At 39.2% G+C, this 18,344-nt stretch overlaps 1 protein-coding gene across 1 annotated transcript in view; it reads left to right on the top strand.

Moving 5' to 3' along the window:
• The window catches only part of LOC129771190 (cyclic AMP response element-binding protein A), a 303,674-nt gene extending 288,084 nt beyond the window's left edge, over window positions 1-15,590 (top strand). The window contains exon 6 of the mRNA XM_055774601.1: window positions 12,669-15,590. Coding sequence (XP_055630576.1) covers window positions 12,669-12,866 — 198 coding nt within the window. The 3' untranslated portion in view covers window positions 12,867-15,590. The remainder of the gene's footprint in view (window positions 1-12,668) is intronic.
• Window positions 15,591-18,344: the final 2,754 nt, after the last annotated feature.

Below are 18,344 nucleotides of genomic sequence, written 5' to 3'. Positions count from 1 at the left end.
ACCTGACCTGACCTGAAACGCATTCAGTTTGTTTGAAACTGTGAGGGAGCGCAGGAAAGCCGATCCATCAGGAGGAGAAGAGAAGGCGACCAAGAGAGTATTAGCATCGAAAAACATCGGAGACATCGGAGCAGCCGCCACACACATACACGCGCGGAACTATTTTCGTTTGGTTGCCATCGAGCGTCGAGAAAATTCCGGAAAGATGTTATCGTTGCTGAAAAATAATCTGCCAGTTCCCTTGGGATTTGAAACAAAAAACATTCAAGCGAAAGAGTTTATTTTAATATTTTCTATCCATATAACACTGCGACCAAATACATTTGGTTTTGTGATTTTTCAATCAAGTGCGATCAACGTAAGACCACGCCTTCCGGCAATTTATTAGAGGTGCAATGAATCTTGAGAAGGAATTCCCACTCTACGCGCACTGGCAAACGATGTTTACTCAACAATTTCTCAAACGAGAAATGGGCGTTGTGAGAAAGGATGAGCGAACGCAAAAACTATGTAAACTGATTTGATGCAACAGATATTTTGTCTATTGGAAATGGAATACAAATCATATCACAATACAAGCAATGTATTATGTATTATACAACTTTCGTGTGATTGCTGAATATTTTGCCTTCAACGTAACGCTCTCGTTTTCGAAGCCCCATTTATATATTCATTTATTCATTCATTCAGAATTTATTCAGATGCAACTAAAAACAAATGATCGCTAAATCAACGATAGTCCTACGTCAACCTTGCGGTTATACCACCCTTTGCGGTTATACCACAGATATAACCAACTTCCTGTTTTTTTCACTCATTGTCATAATGAAATGTGAAATATACGTATTTAACTGGTACTTTTTGGACAGAAAACTAATCGTTCGTTGATAGAAAACGGTTTAAGCAGCTCGTAGATCTGTTTTGACGTTTTCCCGCACTTGAATAACGTGATTATTTCCACACGCTTCTCGACAAACCGAACTTTATCGTTACTAAGAAATCGAACAAACTGTGTTACCACTTTTCTTCGTTCCGATTTTCTCTGCTGAGAGCAGTCGCGATTTTACTGACAGAATATAGCTATACAGTAAAACCTGTTTTTGTGCGATTTTCTGTTCTTGTGCGGTGTATGAAAGGAAGCATATTTGACGAAGTTATCGTCCATTAGTTTTGTTTTTTCGATGATTTATATGCATTTCAGTGCGAAAAAAGCATATTTGCGTCTCAATTATCCACTTCTGAAATCATCCCCCTCCTCTCATAAAATGCTCTAAGTTTTGACGTAGAACTACGTCTTTCATTAAGGGTGCCAAATCAGAAAACAGGTCACGTTTTTATGAAATAAAGTTAACATTAATAACAATTTTTGCCACGAACGGATTTTGGCGATTTACATACTAAACGAATCGGAAATTCCGTAAGATTTGTTTATTATGCTATACATTAGAATCCCCTGGTTTGTAAATGGTTAAAATTCATGAAAACTTTAAGCGTTTCTATTTTCCCATACATTTGTTCTGTCCATTTGTGTGCTTTCCCGAACAGAACTGTCAATACCGAGCAACTTATCGACGACCAACGGAGGGGAAATCGTAGGATTTAAAGTTTCCGTGAACAAAAGAAAAGTAGAAGAATGAAGGGGAAAACTTGCCTAGAGTATAAACAGTGGATCTCGCTGGGGCAAACTTTCATTCGGCATCGGACTGTTGAGCAATCCAGTTCACTTGCTTTCGCTGCGCTTCGATCTAAGATTGGACCCCACCAGTGGTAATCCAACTTGGATATCTTCGTGTGATTTGTTCTGTTCGTTTTTCGCGTTATTCGTATCATATGTTTTTCTTTCCACCTCATAAATTGGACGCTTCGCGTAGTGTGTGATGAGCAAGAAGAAGAGGAAGGCAGGCTCGAGCCCTGCAAAAAACGAACGCATTGTCAGGGGCAATACAATTTCGAGGCAAGCGTCATCTAAGGATGCACGCGATGTTGGTGCAGTGAAAAGTGCTCGCACTGAATCGAGCCTTCGCGAGTGTGACACCGCATCGAACAACATCGAAGTAGGCGATTTCGGCGCGTCGGTCTAAAATGTAAACGCCGTTACCCAGGCAGCAACCAAAATCAAGCTTCCCCCGCTGGTGGTGAAGGCGGTCGTTCTTGACAAACTCATCAGCGAATTCGCATAGATGGGTGTTACAGCAGAGTACAAGCTGTGTGGCATAATTCAGTCTTTTTCCAAGCAGTTAACATTTTGTTTTCCGGCATCATAAGGGCTTCGTTGGTGCCTTTGAGAATGCATCAATGCATTAAACTGCCGTTATGTCGAAGCAGACGTTAAGGTTGTGCGCCAAAAAAATATTTGGGGAATACCAAGCACCTTGAATGTCTTACTGGAATGTTATAAGTTATTTGGGTTCGCGTGCCAGTCGTAAAACTGCCTTCAACTAGGATTGCATTTGCGTTAATATTGATCATAATGAAGCATTGACACTGTTTTCGAGGTTGTTATTAACAAAAAGAGTTTATTTCTCTTGTCACCAAGAAAGCAAATGTTCTGAAATGTTGTATGTGATTAGGTTTCGCTTGCCAGTAGCAAAACTTCCTCCACTAAGGGTGACAGCTGCGCTTCTCTCGAGCATGAGAAAGTTATGCAAATCTTTTCGAGGCCAGTTATATTAACAGAAGCATTTGAGAATAGCGCAAAATGCTAAAAGTGTTTATATCCCTAGTAGTTTCAAGCCACCAATGTAAACCAAGAAATAAATTGCGACATACGATCAGCTAGTGCATTGTTTTGCGAGGGCAAGAATGAATCATCAATCAATTATCGTCAACTGATTCTACAATGAAAAAACCATTTCAGAGATTATTCTACTAAGCAGTTATTTCTAAAGTTTCACAGCATTATAGAATAATATAATATAAACAAGTATATAATAAGTATAAACAAGCGACTAATATAAAATAACAGCGTAGTTCTACGTCAACAATGCGGTCGTATCTTGGACACAACCTCCTATAATTTTTTGCATGACATGATTTCGAACAGCAACACGTTTCGACATGCAACTAAAAGCACAAAACAGCCATGGGCAACCGAAAAGGCAAAGTGTCCCATCGCAAAGCAGGGAAACAAAAAGGAAATTGAACGATGCATGGATTTGAGTTATTTTCTTGGGGGAAACTTTTTTTATGCGGTCCCTATCTACTGCACAAAAAAAGTTTTTTTTTCAAAATGTGTACCGAACACGATTTTTTAAAGCCGCTGGTGAAGTTTTGCACAATTTTTTCATGCGACTTTTTTTGTTCGGTCCCTATCCCCCGCACAAAAAACGATGGATGGGTTAAACCTATGATATAACCGAAAGGTTGACGTAGGACTGCTGTTGGCTTAATAATCAATTGTGTCTCTTCAATTAACAATAATCCCACCTCGGATGTTCCTCATTTGGGTATGATGTCGCCGATGCACAGAGCTATATTTTGTGTGTATTAATTAAATAACTGATTAAATTAGTGAATGGAACTATTTACGAATTCAATTGCGAACAAATCCCAATTTAAGTCAATTCATGCATTATAGTAGTAGTTATCGCAGCAAATAGTTATCAACATTTTGCCTAATCATCAAACGGTATGCGTAGAAAATCGGCGAGCTGGCGACATGGAGAGATATCCCCTCAAATGCAGTCTGGAATTGGCAGACTGTTCAAGAGCGCTTCCAATGCTGGCAGTCTTCGCGATAATGTACATCTCCAACCGATCCATCCTCCAGTGATCTTTTGGCATAAGGGGCTGCTCCTCGGTTCGGCAGAAAGACCACATCACCTTCGCAACTTCCGCCAATCACTTCGTACTATATATCTCTCCGTTCATCATATGACTCGAAAGAAGAGCGGCTTGGGCATTCCCTTCACGTCTGTCAGGGAAGGACCTTCATCGAAAACATGATGTGGATGATATATTCGACGTCATCGCTTACCTGGGGAACGTAAAGTTCATCAGTGACAAAGAAGTTTTTCCCATCTTTCGCCGGAAAGAAGTTTTTCACCAGCATTTCAAGCTACTCCTTCTGGAAGATTACCTGCTACTAAGATACGACCGGTCTCGTCTGACGCTTCCACATAAATATGTCCATTTTGGCCAGATTCTCCTTCACCGTTTGGCCGGTTGCTTCGATCTCCCGGCTTAAGGAGCGGCAGGGAAATGATGTTGTAAATACCAGATGTATGTCCAAATCTTTCCTCTCATAAAATGCTCTAAGTTTTGACGTAGAACTACGTCTTTCATTAAGGGTGCCAAATCAGAAAACAGGTCACGTTTTTATGAAATAAAGTTAACATTAATAACAATTTTTGCCACGAACGGATTTTGGCGATTTACATACTAAACGAATCGGAAATTCCGTAAGATTTGTTTATTATGCTATACATTAGAATCCCCTGGTTTGTAAATGGTTAAAATTCATGAAAACTTTAAGCGTTTCTATTTTCCCATACATTTGTTCTGTCCATTTGTGTGCTTTCCCGAACAGAACTGTCAATACCGAGCAACTTATCGACGACCAACGGAGGGGAAATCGTAGGATTTAAAGTTTCCGTGAACAAAAGAAAAGTAGAAGAATGAAGGGGAAAACTTGCCTAGAGTATAAACAGTGGATCTCGCTGGGGCAAACTTTCATTCGGCATCGGACTGTTGAGCAATCCAGTTCACTTGCTTTCGCTGCGCTTCGATCTAAGATTGGACCCCACCAGTGGTAATCCAACTTGGATATCTTCGTGTGATTTGTTCTGTTCGTTTTTCGCGTTATTCGTATCATATGTTTTTCTTTCCACCTCATAAATTGGACGCTTCGCGTAGTGTGTGATGAGCAAGAAGAAGAGGAAGGCAGGCTCGAGCCCTGCAAAAAACGAACGCATTGTCAGGGGCAATACAATTTCGAGGCAAGCGTCATCTAAGGATGCACGCGATGTTGGTGCAGTGAAAAGTGCTCGCACTGAATCGAGCCTTCGCGAGTGTGACACCGCATCGAACAACATCGAAGTAGGCGATTTCGGCGCGTCGGTCTAAAATGTAAACGCCGTTACCCAGGCAGCAACCAAAATCAAGCTTCCCCCGCTGGTGGTGAAGGCGGTCGTTCTTGACAAACTCATCAGCGAATTCGCATAGATGGGTGTTACAGCAGAGTACAAGCTGTGTGGCATAATTCAGTCTTTTTCCAAGCAGTTAACATTTTGTTTTCCGGCATCATAAGGGCTTCGTTGGTGCCTTTGAGAATGCATCAATGCATTAAACTGCCGTTATGTCGAAGCAGACGTTAAGGTTGTGCGCCAAAAAAATATTTGGGGAATACCAAGCACCTTGAATGTCTTACTGGAATGTTATAAGTTATTTGGGTTCGCGTGCCAGTCGTAAAACTGCCTTCAACTAGGATTGCATTTGCGTTAATATTGATCATAATGAAGCATTGACACTGTTTTCGAGGTTGTTATTAACAAAAAGAGTTTATTTCTCTTGTCACCAAGAAAGCAAATGTTCTGAAATGTTGTATGTGATTAGGTTTCGCTTGCCAGTAGCAAAACTTCCTCCACTAAGGGTGACAGCTGCGCTTCTCTCGAGCATGAGAAAGTTATGCAAATCTTTTCGAGGCCAGTTATATTAACAGAAGCATTTGAGAATAGCGCAAAATGCTAAAAGTGTTTATATCCCTAGTAGTTTCAAGCCACCAATGTAAACCAAGAAATAAATTGCGACATACGATCAGCTAGTGCATTGTTTTGCGAGGGCAAGAATGAATCATCAATCAATTATCGTCAACTGATTCTACAATGAAAAAACCATTTCAGAGATTATTCTACTAAGCAGTTATTTCTAAAGTTTCACAGCATTATAGAATAATATAATATAAACAAGTATATAATAAGTATAAACAAGCGACTAATATAAAATAACAGCGTAGTTCTACGTCAACAATGCGGTCGTATCTTGGACACAACCTCCTATAATTTTTTGCATGACATGATTTCGAACAGCAACACGTTTCGACATGCAACTAAAAGCACAAAACAGCCATGGGCAACCGAAAAGGCAAAGTGTCCCATCGCAAAGCAGGGAAACAAAAAGGAAATTGAACGATGCATGGATTTGAGTTATTTTCTTGGGGGAAACTTTTTTTATGCGGTCCCTATCTACTGCACAAAAAAAGTTTTTTTTTCAAAATGTGTACCGAACACGATTTTTTAAAGCCGCTGGTGAAGTTTTGCACAATTTTTTCATGCGACTTTTTTTGTTCGGTCCCTATCCCCCGCACAAAAAACGATGGATGGGTTAAACCTATGATATAACCGAAAGGTTGACGTAGGACTGCTGTTGGCTTAATAATCAATTGTGTCTCTTCAATTAACAATAATCCCACCTCGGATGTTCCTCATTTGGGTATGATGTCGCCGATGCACAGAGCTATATTTTGTGTGTATTAATTAAATAACTGATTAAATTAGTGAATGGAACTATTTACGAATTCAATTGCGAACAAATCCCAATTTAAGTCAATTCATGCATTATAGTAGTAGTTATCGCAGCAAATAGTTATCAACATTTTGCCTAATCATCAAACGGTATGCGTAGAAAATCGGCGAGCTGGCGACATGGAGAGATATCCCCTCAAATGCAGTCTGGAATTGGCAGACTGTTCAAGAGCGCTTCCAATGCTGGCAGTCTTCGCGATAATGTACATCTCCAACCGATCCATCCTCCAGTGATCTTTTGGCATAAGGGGCTGCTCCTCGGTTCGGCAGAAAGACCACATCACCTTCGCAACTTCCGCCAATCACTTCGTACTATATATCTCTCCGTTCATCATATGACTCGAAAGAAGAGCGGCTTGGGCATTCCCTTCACGTCTGTCAGGGAAGGACCTTCATCGAAAACATGATGTGGATGATATATTCGACGTCATCGCTTACCTGGGGAACGTAAAGTTCATCAGTGACAAAGAAGTTTTTCCCATCTTTCGCCGGAAAGAAGTTTTTCACCAGCATTTCAAGCTACTCCTTCTGGAAGATTACCTGCTACTAAGATACGACCGGTCTCGTCTGACGCTTCCACATAAATATGTCCATTTTGGCCAGATTCTCCTTCACCGTTTGGCCGGTTGCTTCGATCTCCCGGCTTAAGGAGCGGCAGGGAAATGATGTTGTAAATACCAGATGTATGTCCAAATCTTTCGCTGTGGGGTGGAGCTTGCAGTATGAAAAAATCATCATGTTGCTTGACAGTGCTGCTGCGAATCAACAGCCTTGAATCATTTTTGTTGTAGGCTAAATAAACGTAAGATTTAAGGAAAATTCGTTCCATTAAATTATATTTCATCGTCATCCGAAATTAGTTCATTTTTTGAATGCATACGTTAACACTAAAATTGATGAAAAAGACGGGTGGGTAAGGTCGGGGACATAACCGGAAAGACAGTCCTTTTACACCAAGGGGTGTCCATTATTCGAATATCATGGGGCACAGATCTCAGAATGACCAACTTTTCATGTACAAAATTACAGAAAAAATCAAAGGATAAAATAAAACCTCAGCACTCGGCAAACACTCAAACGTTTAAATTCAAATACGAAAAAATCAAAATTTGTCGTGCAAATGTTGTAGGGGTTATTGTTCAGCCGACAACGAATACACACTTGATGGCAAGCCTATCGTAATAGGAATTTACCGTCTGGTATCGTGAAATAATTGGACTTTGCACTCCTCATGAATAACTGTTTTCTACTAGTCAAGCCAAGCCTCCATTTGATACCCATATTGATGGAGTTTAGAGAAAATATGTAATCCGCCATTTTGTGGTGGCGGCCATTTTGGATTTGCATTTTTCATAAATAACTGTGTTCTACTAGTCAATCCCTTTCATTTGATACTCATGTTGATGGGGCTTTGAGAAAATATGTAATCTGCCATTTTGTAGCGGTCTTGGATTTTCAAGAAATCATGAAATACGCAGTTTTATAATGACTGTAGAGATAAAGGTGTGTTCCTAATTTCAGATCAACCGGTCAACAGGGAATGGGTCAAATTTCAATTAATGTGGTACAGCGCCATAGACAAACATGTTACATACAAACATACAAATATGTCACAGCTAAATAAAACCATGTAAAAACTACAGCATTCCGGCGCGACGCTTCCACTGCTTTTAACACACTTCGGCTGATGTCACATTAGGCGGATTCGCCGCCGCGGATTCCGCGAGTAAAACCGTAGCGGAGGATCTACATTGTATTGTGAATGAGCCATGGGCGGTTTTGAAAGCGAATTCATATCGAGAAAAAAAAAAGTCACAGGAGGGTTGTGTCCGAGACACGACCGCATAGTTGACGTAGGATTCCGTTAGGCTATCTGTTGATTTTGGATATGTTGGAAAAATTACATCGATAAACTCTTTGATAATGATTTGGTGGCCCTGAAAATGGCCGTTTTGTTAGGTTGTTCGGTATTGTTTATTCACTCCACCAGTGTTTACCGAGTGATGATTCTCATCAGTAAAAAATTGTTACTTTAATGAGAGAAAACATATTTGAAATGGAAAAGGTAATTTTCTTTTATAATTTTTACTTTCTGAGTGTTTATTTAACCCAATGCAAATTTTTAATTGGACTAACAATGACACAACATACTATACTATATATAGAGCATATGGGAAATCACTTTTTCTGATATTTCTTCACTTTTCTAATTTTTCTCGCCGTATAAACTTTCCTTGAGTGAAAATTAACATAACAAAACAGACAGCTTAAACCAAACGACCCGTTCACGAGCGGGAACACACCTTGGTTTTTATTTATGAAAATTGAAATAAATCGTTTCACATACATATCAAGTCATTTTTACAACTGCTACCATATACAGTTTTACACCTACACTTGTGCAAAATTTTTCACAATACACGATCGGTCATTGATTTGAACCTTCACGAAGCAACCAACATTAAAGTTCCAAAAATGAATTTTATTTGCTAGGTTTAATCGTATCACTCACCTTACTTGCAATATAAAAATGCCCCTGAATTGCATATATTCGTCATGCTGAGATTACCTGGGCACCTTAGTTTTGATGTCTTTGTTAGGGAACACATTTCGGTAGGAACAAAAGTTCCCCCTACTACACAATGCAGATTTCCCCCTGGCAGCTTGATTTTGATGTCTCTGTTAAGGAACACATTTCGGTGGGAACAAAAGCTCCCCCTTCTTTTATGTATTTGCAATACCGATTTCCCCCTGGCTGCTTGGTTTAGATGTCTCTGTTAGGGAACCGCCGCATGTGTCGTTTATTTCGACCAATCTAAAGAGGGTATTTCCGTTAGGAAAGGGGTTGAGATTTTTCAATTGTTCGATAGTTATTTTCATGACATACATTATTTTCTTCAATATAAAAAAATGTTTTGGAGTGCCGCAATCGATTGATGCAAAAATTTCATGAAATTACTGAGTAATAAGCGTTTGAAATTGGACAATTTTCACGATGTGCTCGATTTTCGATTTTCAGTTTGTACCCCAATATGTTCCCGAAAGACGGAATCCTACGTCGAAACCGTCGCGATATCCGCGGCGGCGAATCCGCCTAATGTGACATCAGCCTTCGATAGGCTCTCCTGCTCCCCATCCCATTGAAACTCCTGTCTCTCACTCTCACGGTATCGCACCGCATACATCCCCGGCAAATGCAGCGATATCTTTTATGCTGAAAATCTATTTCAAGATAGCGTCTTTCCTGCTTGGCGTCCGATGATAGAATGTGGCCAAGCCTCATCATCGCTCACTTTACATAGTCATATAGTTAACGTTGTAGCGACTGCCTATATTTATTTCTAATATCTTTTGACGTAGGACTACGTCTTTCATTTCTATACCGGGGTGTAAAATCAAAGTTTCGAAAACGAAAGCGTTACGCCGGAGACCGAGATTTTGAGTGTTAATAGCTCCAAAACAACTGAACGAAATGGTATGATAAACACTTCATTCGAAAGATAAAATGTCTACGCGTTCTATACTTGTTACTTTCTGATCCAAAAACTTGTTTCAATAGTCTTAAATTTGCTTTCAAAATAGGCTATTGAAATCACCAATCGGTATATAAGCGAGCGCCGCTCGGAAATCCACTCAGTTCTAATTGAACAGCGATTGGAGCATGTTGTCGCTGTTGTGGTGAAGCTCTTCATTTATCATGAAAGCGCGGATGAACGGTGTCACCAAGAGCCTGTTTGTGCACCTTAGGCCAGAAGGGAATCCATCAGGAGGAGAGTGATGCTACAAACGGTTCCCCGGGAAGATCTCGAAGCAGCCGCTACACACATACACATACACGCACGGAATTCTTTCCGTTTGGATCGAGAAAGATCCGGAAAATAATCTGCCAGTTCCTCTAGGAATTTAAAAATACATTCATGTGAAAGAGTTTATTTGAATGTTTTCTATCCATGTAACACTGTGACCAAATACATTAGGTTTCAATCAATCGCAATCAACAGGATAGCTTCTGAAGATTATTCTTCCCCATCAGTAGGATATTTCCGTATCCAATATTGGATGCATAAAACCTTGTGCCTCCAACGTAACGCTCTCGTTTTCGAAGTTCTCCACATATTCATTCATTCAGAATGAATTCAGATTCAACTTCATACAAATGATCTCTAAATCAACGATAGTCCTACGTCACCCTTGCGGTTATACCATAGATATAACCCACTTCCTGTTTTTTGTCTCCCTCCTTCACCTTGTCCATGCGTTTCGCCCGTACCCATGGTTGCTTGTAATGAATAGCTGTTTGCTGCGGGAGCGCAGACAAAATGTATGGGAAAGTAGGGAATTCTTTCTTCCAATTTTTCATCAATTTGAACTTTATATGAGCCGAAAAACCGTAATGTGTAGCATAGCCAGGTTCCTATGTTTAGGAGACCGTGTTAAGGAAAAATATTCTAGTTTGCACCAAGGCAAGCGAGTAAAAAAGTACTCGCAGTTTGCATTTATTTGCAAAGCCGATTTTCCCAGACACTTTGGTTCTGAAGTCTGTGTTGGGGAAAGACACTTCAGTCGGGACAAAAATACCCCCGACCTGCATGTATTTGCAATGTCATTTTCTCTACGCTCCATGGATTTGAAATCTGTGTTAGGGAAACACATTTCAGTCGGAACAAAAATACTCCCAACTTTCATGTGTTTGCAATGCCGATTTCCCCAAGGCTGCTTGGTTTTGATGGCTGTGTTAGGGAAACCGTGAATCGGGCCCATCAAAACGAGGCAGTTAGGGCGTTTAGATAACGCTTAACATTTTACAGTTTTTTAATTGTTTATCTAATGAAAAATAACATTTTATTAAATGCGTTAGAAGCGTAGACATATTTCCTATCAATTGATGCGCACATCTTTCCGATTCAGTAAGAAATGTTCGAGTTATAAGCATTCGGAATCTTTCATTTTTTCCAGCATGTTCTGTGTTTAAGTTTTTATTTTACCCCCCATATACTCCGGTTAGACGTAGTCCCACGTCAAAAGTAACAATTATATAACGCGTAGACATTTTATCTTTCGAATGAAGTGTTTATCATACAATTTCGATCAGTTGTTTAGGATCTATTCACGCTCAAAATCTCGTTCTCCGGCGCAACGCTTTCGTTTTCCAAACTTTGTACTTACACCCCAGTAATGAAAGACGTAGTCCTATGTCAAAAAGGTTTGCCTGTACTTGATAATGTTAATATGGTATCATGATTAAATTGGACGTTCTTTCAATCATCAAAAAGTTTCTACAATATTTTTTGTTTGTTTCAATATAGAAAATCCTTGTATACAAACATACTCCAACACCGTTTCGATTTCACTCGAACTACTTTTCTTGAGCCATTTTATCTAAATCAGGTTGAATGTGAGAGATAGCGAGCCGAAGCGTGTTTTCCTAATGACTGTCAGTGATTTTGTTCCTTGACTTTGATTTCCCTTCTTTCATAACTGAAACAATTGATAACAAATATTTGTGGATTCAAACAAAGAGGTAATAAAATGAGCATGTTTTAATAGTTCTGGAAATCGCGCTTCTGGAACAAATCTGGACTAGAAATCCAAGACATCATGGTTTCCAAATTTGTCACGCAGCTCTAAATCACACTACGTTTCAATGAGTTCCATCATCGAAACTGAATGGGGTAAAGAAAATTGGAGAATTCTTTCATGTGCTTTGAAGTACCAAAATCTACGAGAAAATCAGCATTAGTCGACTTGAATGCTTCAACATTTTTCCTAGTTGTCGACACTCGAGATATTCTCAATGTCATAAAATGGGTAAAATGAGAATATCGCATTTTTTGTTTGAACTTGAGTTTGTTTTCGAGTGAAAAAAAGAATAAATAAAAGAAGAAAGGACGAAAATCAAATAAACCAAGATTAATGACGTAAAAAAGTATATTTCAGACATTTTTTTCTGGAATACACGTCCTTCGTCAGCCACTTTTCCTTTTTTACAAAGTTTTTTGGCTACTCACTCGTTTACCGCATACATACAAATCAAATGTCAAATTTCATGGTTTCACTAATACTACACTAATCAAAATATCTGTCATTTGAAAGTCGTTACTGTACACTTCAGCCTTGACTTAAAACACACTCTTCTTGGAATTCCAGATTTCCGCCCAGGAGAGCCGACGAAAGAAGAAGGAATACATGGACCAGCTCGAGCGTCGCGTCGAGATCCTGGTCTCGGAGAACCTGGACTACCGGAAGCGGGTGGAGTCCCTCGAGGACTCCAACCAGAATCTTATGACCGAATTGGCGAAGCTACGCACTCTCATCAGTCGGCAGCAGAGCGTAAGGAAGATGTAATGGGGCAACTATTGCAGCGTCGATCCTTACTCGTTACGTCGATTGGTTTTCTTTTCTCTTCAGTTTGTGTTTATTTGTGTATAAGAACAGCATCTCTGGATTTCCTAAACTGTAACAACATGTACAAAGTAGATAATTTTTCAACGTGCGCTTCTTCCGCCGCCGCCGTAATGCTTGTGTGTTTTGCTAGCAATGGAAAAAGGGAGGGAAGGTTAGTAAGCGTGGGAAACGAGACCGAGAAGTTCAGCAATTTGGATTGTGTGGAGCTTTTGGCAAATGGAAATTTTTCGTGCAATATTGTTATTCCGCGTCTTCTATTTTGGATCTGTCTGTTTCCATCTTTTCATCAAAATGTTAGTCTCATTCTCGGCTTAGTTGAGACAGCGTTTGGGGCAGCGAACGCTGCATAACCACAAACACGACAGGCGATATTATGAAGGATTAAATAAACAAAGTGCATTCCATTAATAGTTAGCTAAAAGTATCATACTATTGCTCGTGTGCGAATATGCCGCATAATTTATAGCTTGTAAGTGTAGACACATCAAATATATAAATATACACACAAATATTTTGTTGTTGCGATTTAAGCAAAATTCAACAGAACCAATCGTTGTTGTAAGAATTTCAAATATTTATTGCAAAGTCAACCGACGAAACTGAATCGAAACGATCGAGTGTGCCTTGAACGAAGACGACGACAAAACGATTCCTCTCAAACAAAATTGGTCGAAAGTGATCGAAAGCTTTCGCACAGTTAGCGTTGCCTTAGTTTGGATGCGAACCAAGGCTTAGTTTCGACGCTACCCGCGCAAGGCGCTGTGTACGCACTGAAAAATTGCGCGCTTTGAAAGTCGACAGTTATCCTCTTTTGGTTTTTTTCCCGCACAAAAATCACCCGAGGGTGGGTGAGAAAAGGATGGAGTGGAGTTAAAAAGCACAGACAGGAAGTAAAAGGAAAGACAATTTCATCGTTAGTTTGTAAGTGATTTTTTTTTGTTTAAAACAAAAAGTATCCCCCAAATAATTAAAAATAATTGCTGATTTGTAACTGATCATGAATAGTAACATTTTTCGTTACATCCCAATATTTGCAGGTTTAGTGTTTAGTAGTTTAAGTCGTTTCGTTTAGTGAGTTTTTGTACATATACCGAGCCGGAAGCTACAGTGGATTAAATCGGGTATAAATGCTAAAACGATCTATCGAATCGTACAGATGTTGAGTGGTATGTAAATAGCAGACACAGGAGGGCCGTATTCTTTTTGTCTCAAGATCATATCCATTGCGTTACTCAATCATTTGAGTGAAACATTAACATTTTTCACGTTGAAATTTAATTGCCTTTGCGTAAGAGAGGCAATCTGTTTTGTTTGAAATGAAGGAAAACTAACAATCGTTGATTACTAAATTTTTCGTCCGACATAATGAAATGAAGAACTGCGAACTGCGAGTACTTACAGGAATCACGATTGGATATATTGTTAACCTGTTACATAAACACTAGGATTTGATAAAGAACGTTTTTTATAAGCAGTAAGATAGGTGTTTTAGTCTAGGATATCAAATTACGATTGTCAACTGAGAAAGTGGAAAAAAGAGAATATATTTTATATAAAAGTGTATATTGTAAGTGGAACGATAGATTAACCAAACCTTAAGCTTAAACATCAAATAATGAGAACGAAACAACAACAATGGCTCTGCTAGATTTGAAAAAAATATCTGAGAGCATGATTGCCCGGGAAGCATTTTTATTCATATAACCATTAGAAGAATGAAAGAAAGGACACCTCACGGCACTTCTGTCCATTACAGGCATACAAAATCTAGGAAACGTTCATTTCCGGTCAAACAAAAAAATCGGAGAGAAAGGGTGATTTGAAAAATCACTTCCTACTATAATATATATATAGCAAAGCAAAATGATATGAGAAAACTGTTTCTGCCATTTTAATGATTAGTTTACGTGACGTTGAAAAAAAGAGACTACTAGAATTTCGAGGAGAAAAAAACTATTTGTAATATTTAAGCTGAAGAATAGTTTACTTTAGGCATTAGTTTTAATTGAACGCTATTTCGACGACTGATAAAAGCGTTTCGGATCGCTCGATCGGAAATATTCTCACAAATTCGACAAGTATCTTCCAATTTTATCTAACACACACACACACACGGCTAAATCATTGTGCAATTTACTCCTTCTTCCTTTATTTAAATTGTTATCTTTATTTTGTTTACGTTTATTTTTTGTTTATATTTTTAACAAGAACGATACAATATGTTACCTACATTATTTTGAGTTTTAGTGTTAAGCTGCTGATATCTTAACTATTTTTAAGCTGTTCATTTTTTGTACACCACTCCGAACCCGAAACAGAAAGAAAGCACATACATCCGCGAGACAGGAGTAAAACGGTATGGCAAGTTCCCTTCCCAAGTAGAAACAAACAAAAAAAAAAAAACAAAAGTCGCACATTGTAAAAGTCAATGAGCATTTATGAAATGACTGTGTCTAGCTTACCAGCGTAAATCCCGAATCAAACAACCAAATGAAACCAATCAAACAAGTGTCAAATTAAAAAAAAAAAAAAAGAAAACCCAAATTCAAACACACAAACAAACAACACTGATTACTACGCAAATTTAGATGAATGATTACTCCTACTACTTTATAAAAGTTACTTAACGAAATGAAGAGAAAATCGGAAAATACATCTTATTATTGAAGCTAGTTTTCCGAGGTGTAGATCGATTCCCTCTTCTGTGCCGCAAGACACAAAAAGAGGGTAAGACCGAAAAATTCCCTTTCTATTCAAAGGCGCAAATAAAACCGACTGTCAAATAGTGAGTGTACTTCCCTTCTGCTTCTTCCTACGGCGGCGTTCCCAACTGCAGATGCATCTTCATCCCATGTAGTGGCGCGGACACCTAGTGAAACACTATTCTACCCCCCCCCCCCTTCCTTCCTAAAAATAGCTACTGAAAGATCGGTTCTAAAGAGACTGATATGGTTGGATGCTGCCCGAGTGCCGAGCTAGCACTGCCGGTGGCCATGGTTTTGCAGTGTTAGTTTTGCCAGCAGCATCCGAGTGCGCTATTTTCGAGATGAAAACTACGATTCACTGTATAACTATATGACGATTGTGGGAAATGCATTTTCGGCGGATAGTTTTCGATGTCGGGTTTTCCCCGGTGAGATAACGACTTGTGGCATGAGGATGTGGTGGATTTTTTCGAAAGGGCGTCAACAGGAAGGAGAGCTTTCGTGGAACCGTACGCGAGACATTTGTAGGGTTTCGGATGAAGCTCCATGCCAATGTCGGTTGTGATTGTAAAAAATCGATTTGATATTTGTGAATCATTTCCGAATAACCTTTGTAATATTTCATGCCTTCCAGTACTCTTTCCATTATAAACCTCCACAAATTGTGTCCCTATATGGAATAAGTAAAAAAGATAAACTCTTCAGAGATTCATTGGAAACCACCATCTTCGAAATATAAAGATTGATAGGAATTGATTGATTGCATTTAATGTAAGAGCTTATCTTTATTTTCTTAAAACATAGAGGCGAATGAACTGAAAAGTTTAAAGCCTCAATAATTCAAAACTCCTCCTCCTCCTAAGAACAGTTATTTCAAAATGCGCATAATTGTTCTGACATAAAATCATTAAATTGATATTCCTACAATTGTTGTGATTGATTTATATTATTTTAATAGGAGTACCGGTAGTTTCTTCTTTTTTTGTCAAAAATTAATGCTTTATGCTAATGCAAAATGGTCACAAAAATAAATATTCAAAGTGTTGCCCATCGCTAGTCACAATTTTTTCCATCTTTCAGGCGATTCCCGGATCCCTTTGCGGAAATAATCGGCCGGTTTGTCGGCTAACCACGAATCGATCCAATTTTTGACTTCATCAAAATTGGAGAAGTGCTGGTCAACCAGGCCATGTTGCATCGATCGAAAAAGATAGTAATCGGACGGAGCAATGTCTGCGGAATACGGCGGGTGGGATATTACCTGTCATTTCAGCGTTTCCAAGTATGTTTTGACCGGTTTCGCGACATGCGGCCGAGCATTGTCGTGCTGCAAAATAACTTTATCGTGTTTTTGTTCGAATTGTGGCCGTTTTTTCTTCAATGCACGGCTCGAACGCATCAATTGTCATCGGTAGAGATCCATCGTAATGGTTTTATTCGGTTTTAGCAGCTCATAGTACACCACACCCAGCTGGTCTCACCAAATAGACAGTATAACTTTCTGGCCGTGAACATTCCGCGTGGCCGTCGATGTTGATGCATGGCCGGGGTATCCATACGTTGCCCGACGTTTAGGATTGTCGTAATGGACCCACTTTTCATCGCCAGTAACGATTCGATGCAAGAAACCCTTTCTTTTATGCCGTTGGAGCAGTTGTTCGCACGTGAAAAAACGGCGTTCGACGTCTCGTGGCTTCAATTCATACAGCACCCAATATCCTATCTTTCGGATCATTCCCATTGCTTTTAAACGATCGGATATGGTTTGCTGAGCTACTCCAAGTGTATCTGCAAGTTCTTGTTGCGTTTGGAAAATCAATTAAGTCATTTTATGTATCGCCGAATCGATAAACTCCGTAGTTCCGCTACCAGAAGCCGCCAATGTACCATATATCAACTGACTACCGCCGCCGTGTTTTACTGTGGTAACCAAATGCTAAATCTGAAGCACCGATCCAGGTATCCTCCACGCCATCTGTCTTCCATCCGATTCGGATCATCCGTATAAAAAATCTTGTTCCAGAACTCCTCAGGTCTGTTTATATACTCGGACTCGATTGTATGTGATTTTTATATACGGACTCGATTATATACAGTCTGGATTTTTTTTTTGTTTTTGACGTAGGATTACGTCTTTCGGGAACATATTGGGGTACAAATTGAAAATCGAAAATCGAGAACATTGTGAAAATTGTCCAATTTCAAATGCTTATTGCTCAGTCATTTCATGATGGATTGATGAGATTTTTGCGTCAATCAATTTCGGCACTTCATAACAATTTTTGACATTGAATAAAATAATATATTTCATTAAACTAACTATCGAACAATTGAAAAATCTCAACCCCTATCCTAACGGAAATACCCACTTCTGATTGGTCGAAATTGACGACACATGCGGCGGGTCATGTACATACAATTATTGTTCAGTTATTTCTTGATGGATTTACGAGATATTTTCATCAATCAATCTGATCATTCCATAACAATTCATCACAATGGATAAAATAACATATCATATGAAACTAACTATCAAACAATCGAAAAATCTCCAAACGGAAATACCTCGTTCTGATTGGTCGAAATTGAAGATACGGGGAAATTGGCATTGCAAATACATCAATGTAAAGGGAAATTTTGTTTCCCACCGAAGTGTGTTCCCTAACGGAGATATCGAAACCAAGCTGCCTGGGGGAAATCGGCATTGCAAGTA

The sequence above is a fragment of the Toxorhynchites rutilus genome, chromosome 2, assembly GCF_029784135.1.
Source record: "Toxorhynchites rutilus septentrionalis strain SRP chromosome 2, ASM2978413v1, whole genome shotgun sequence".
NCBI classification, from domain to species: domain Eukaryota; kingdom Metazoa; phylum Arthropoda; class Insecta; order Diptera; family Culicidae; genus Toxorhynchites; species Toxorhynchites rutilus.
Note: the sequence above shows the minus strand (reverse complement) of the source record. Positions and strands in the feature narration are given on the sequence as shown.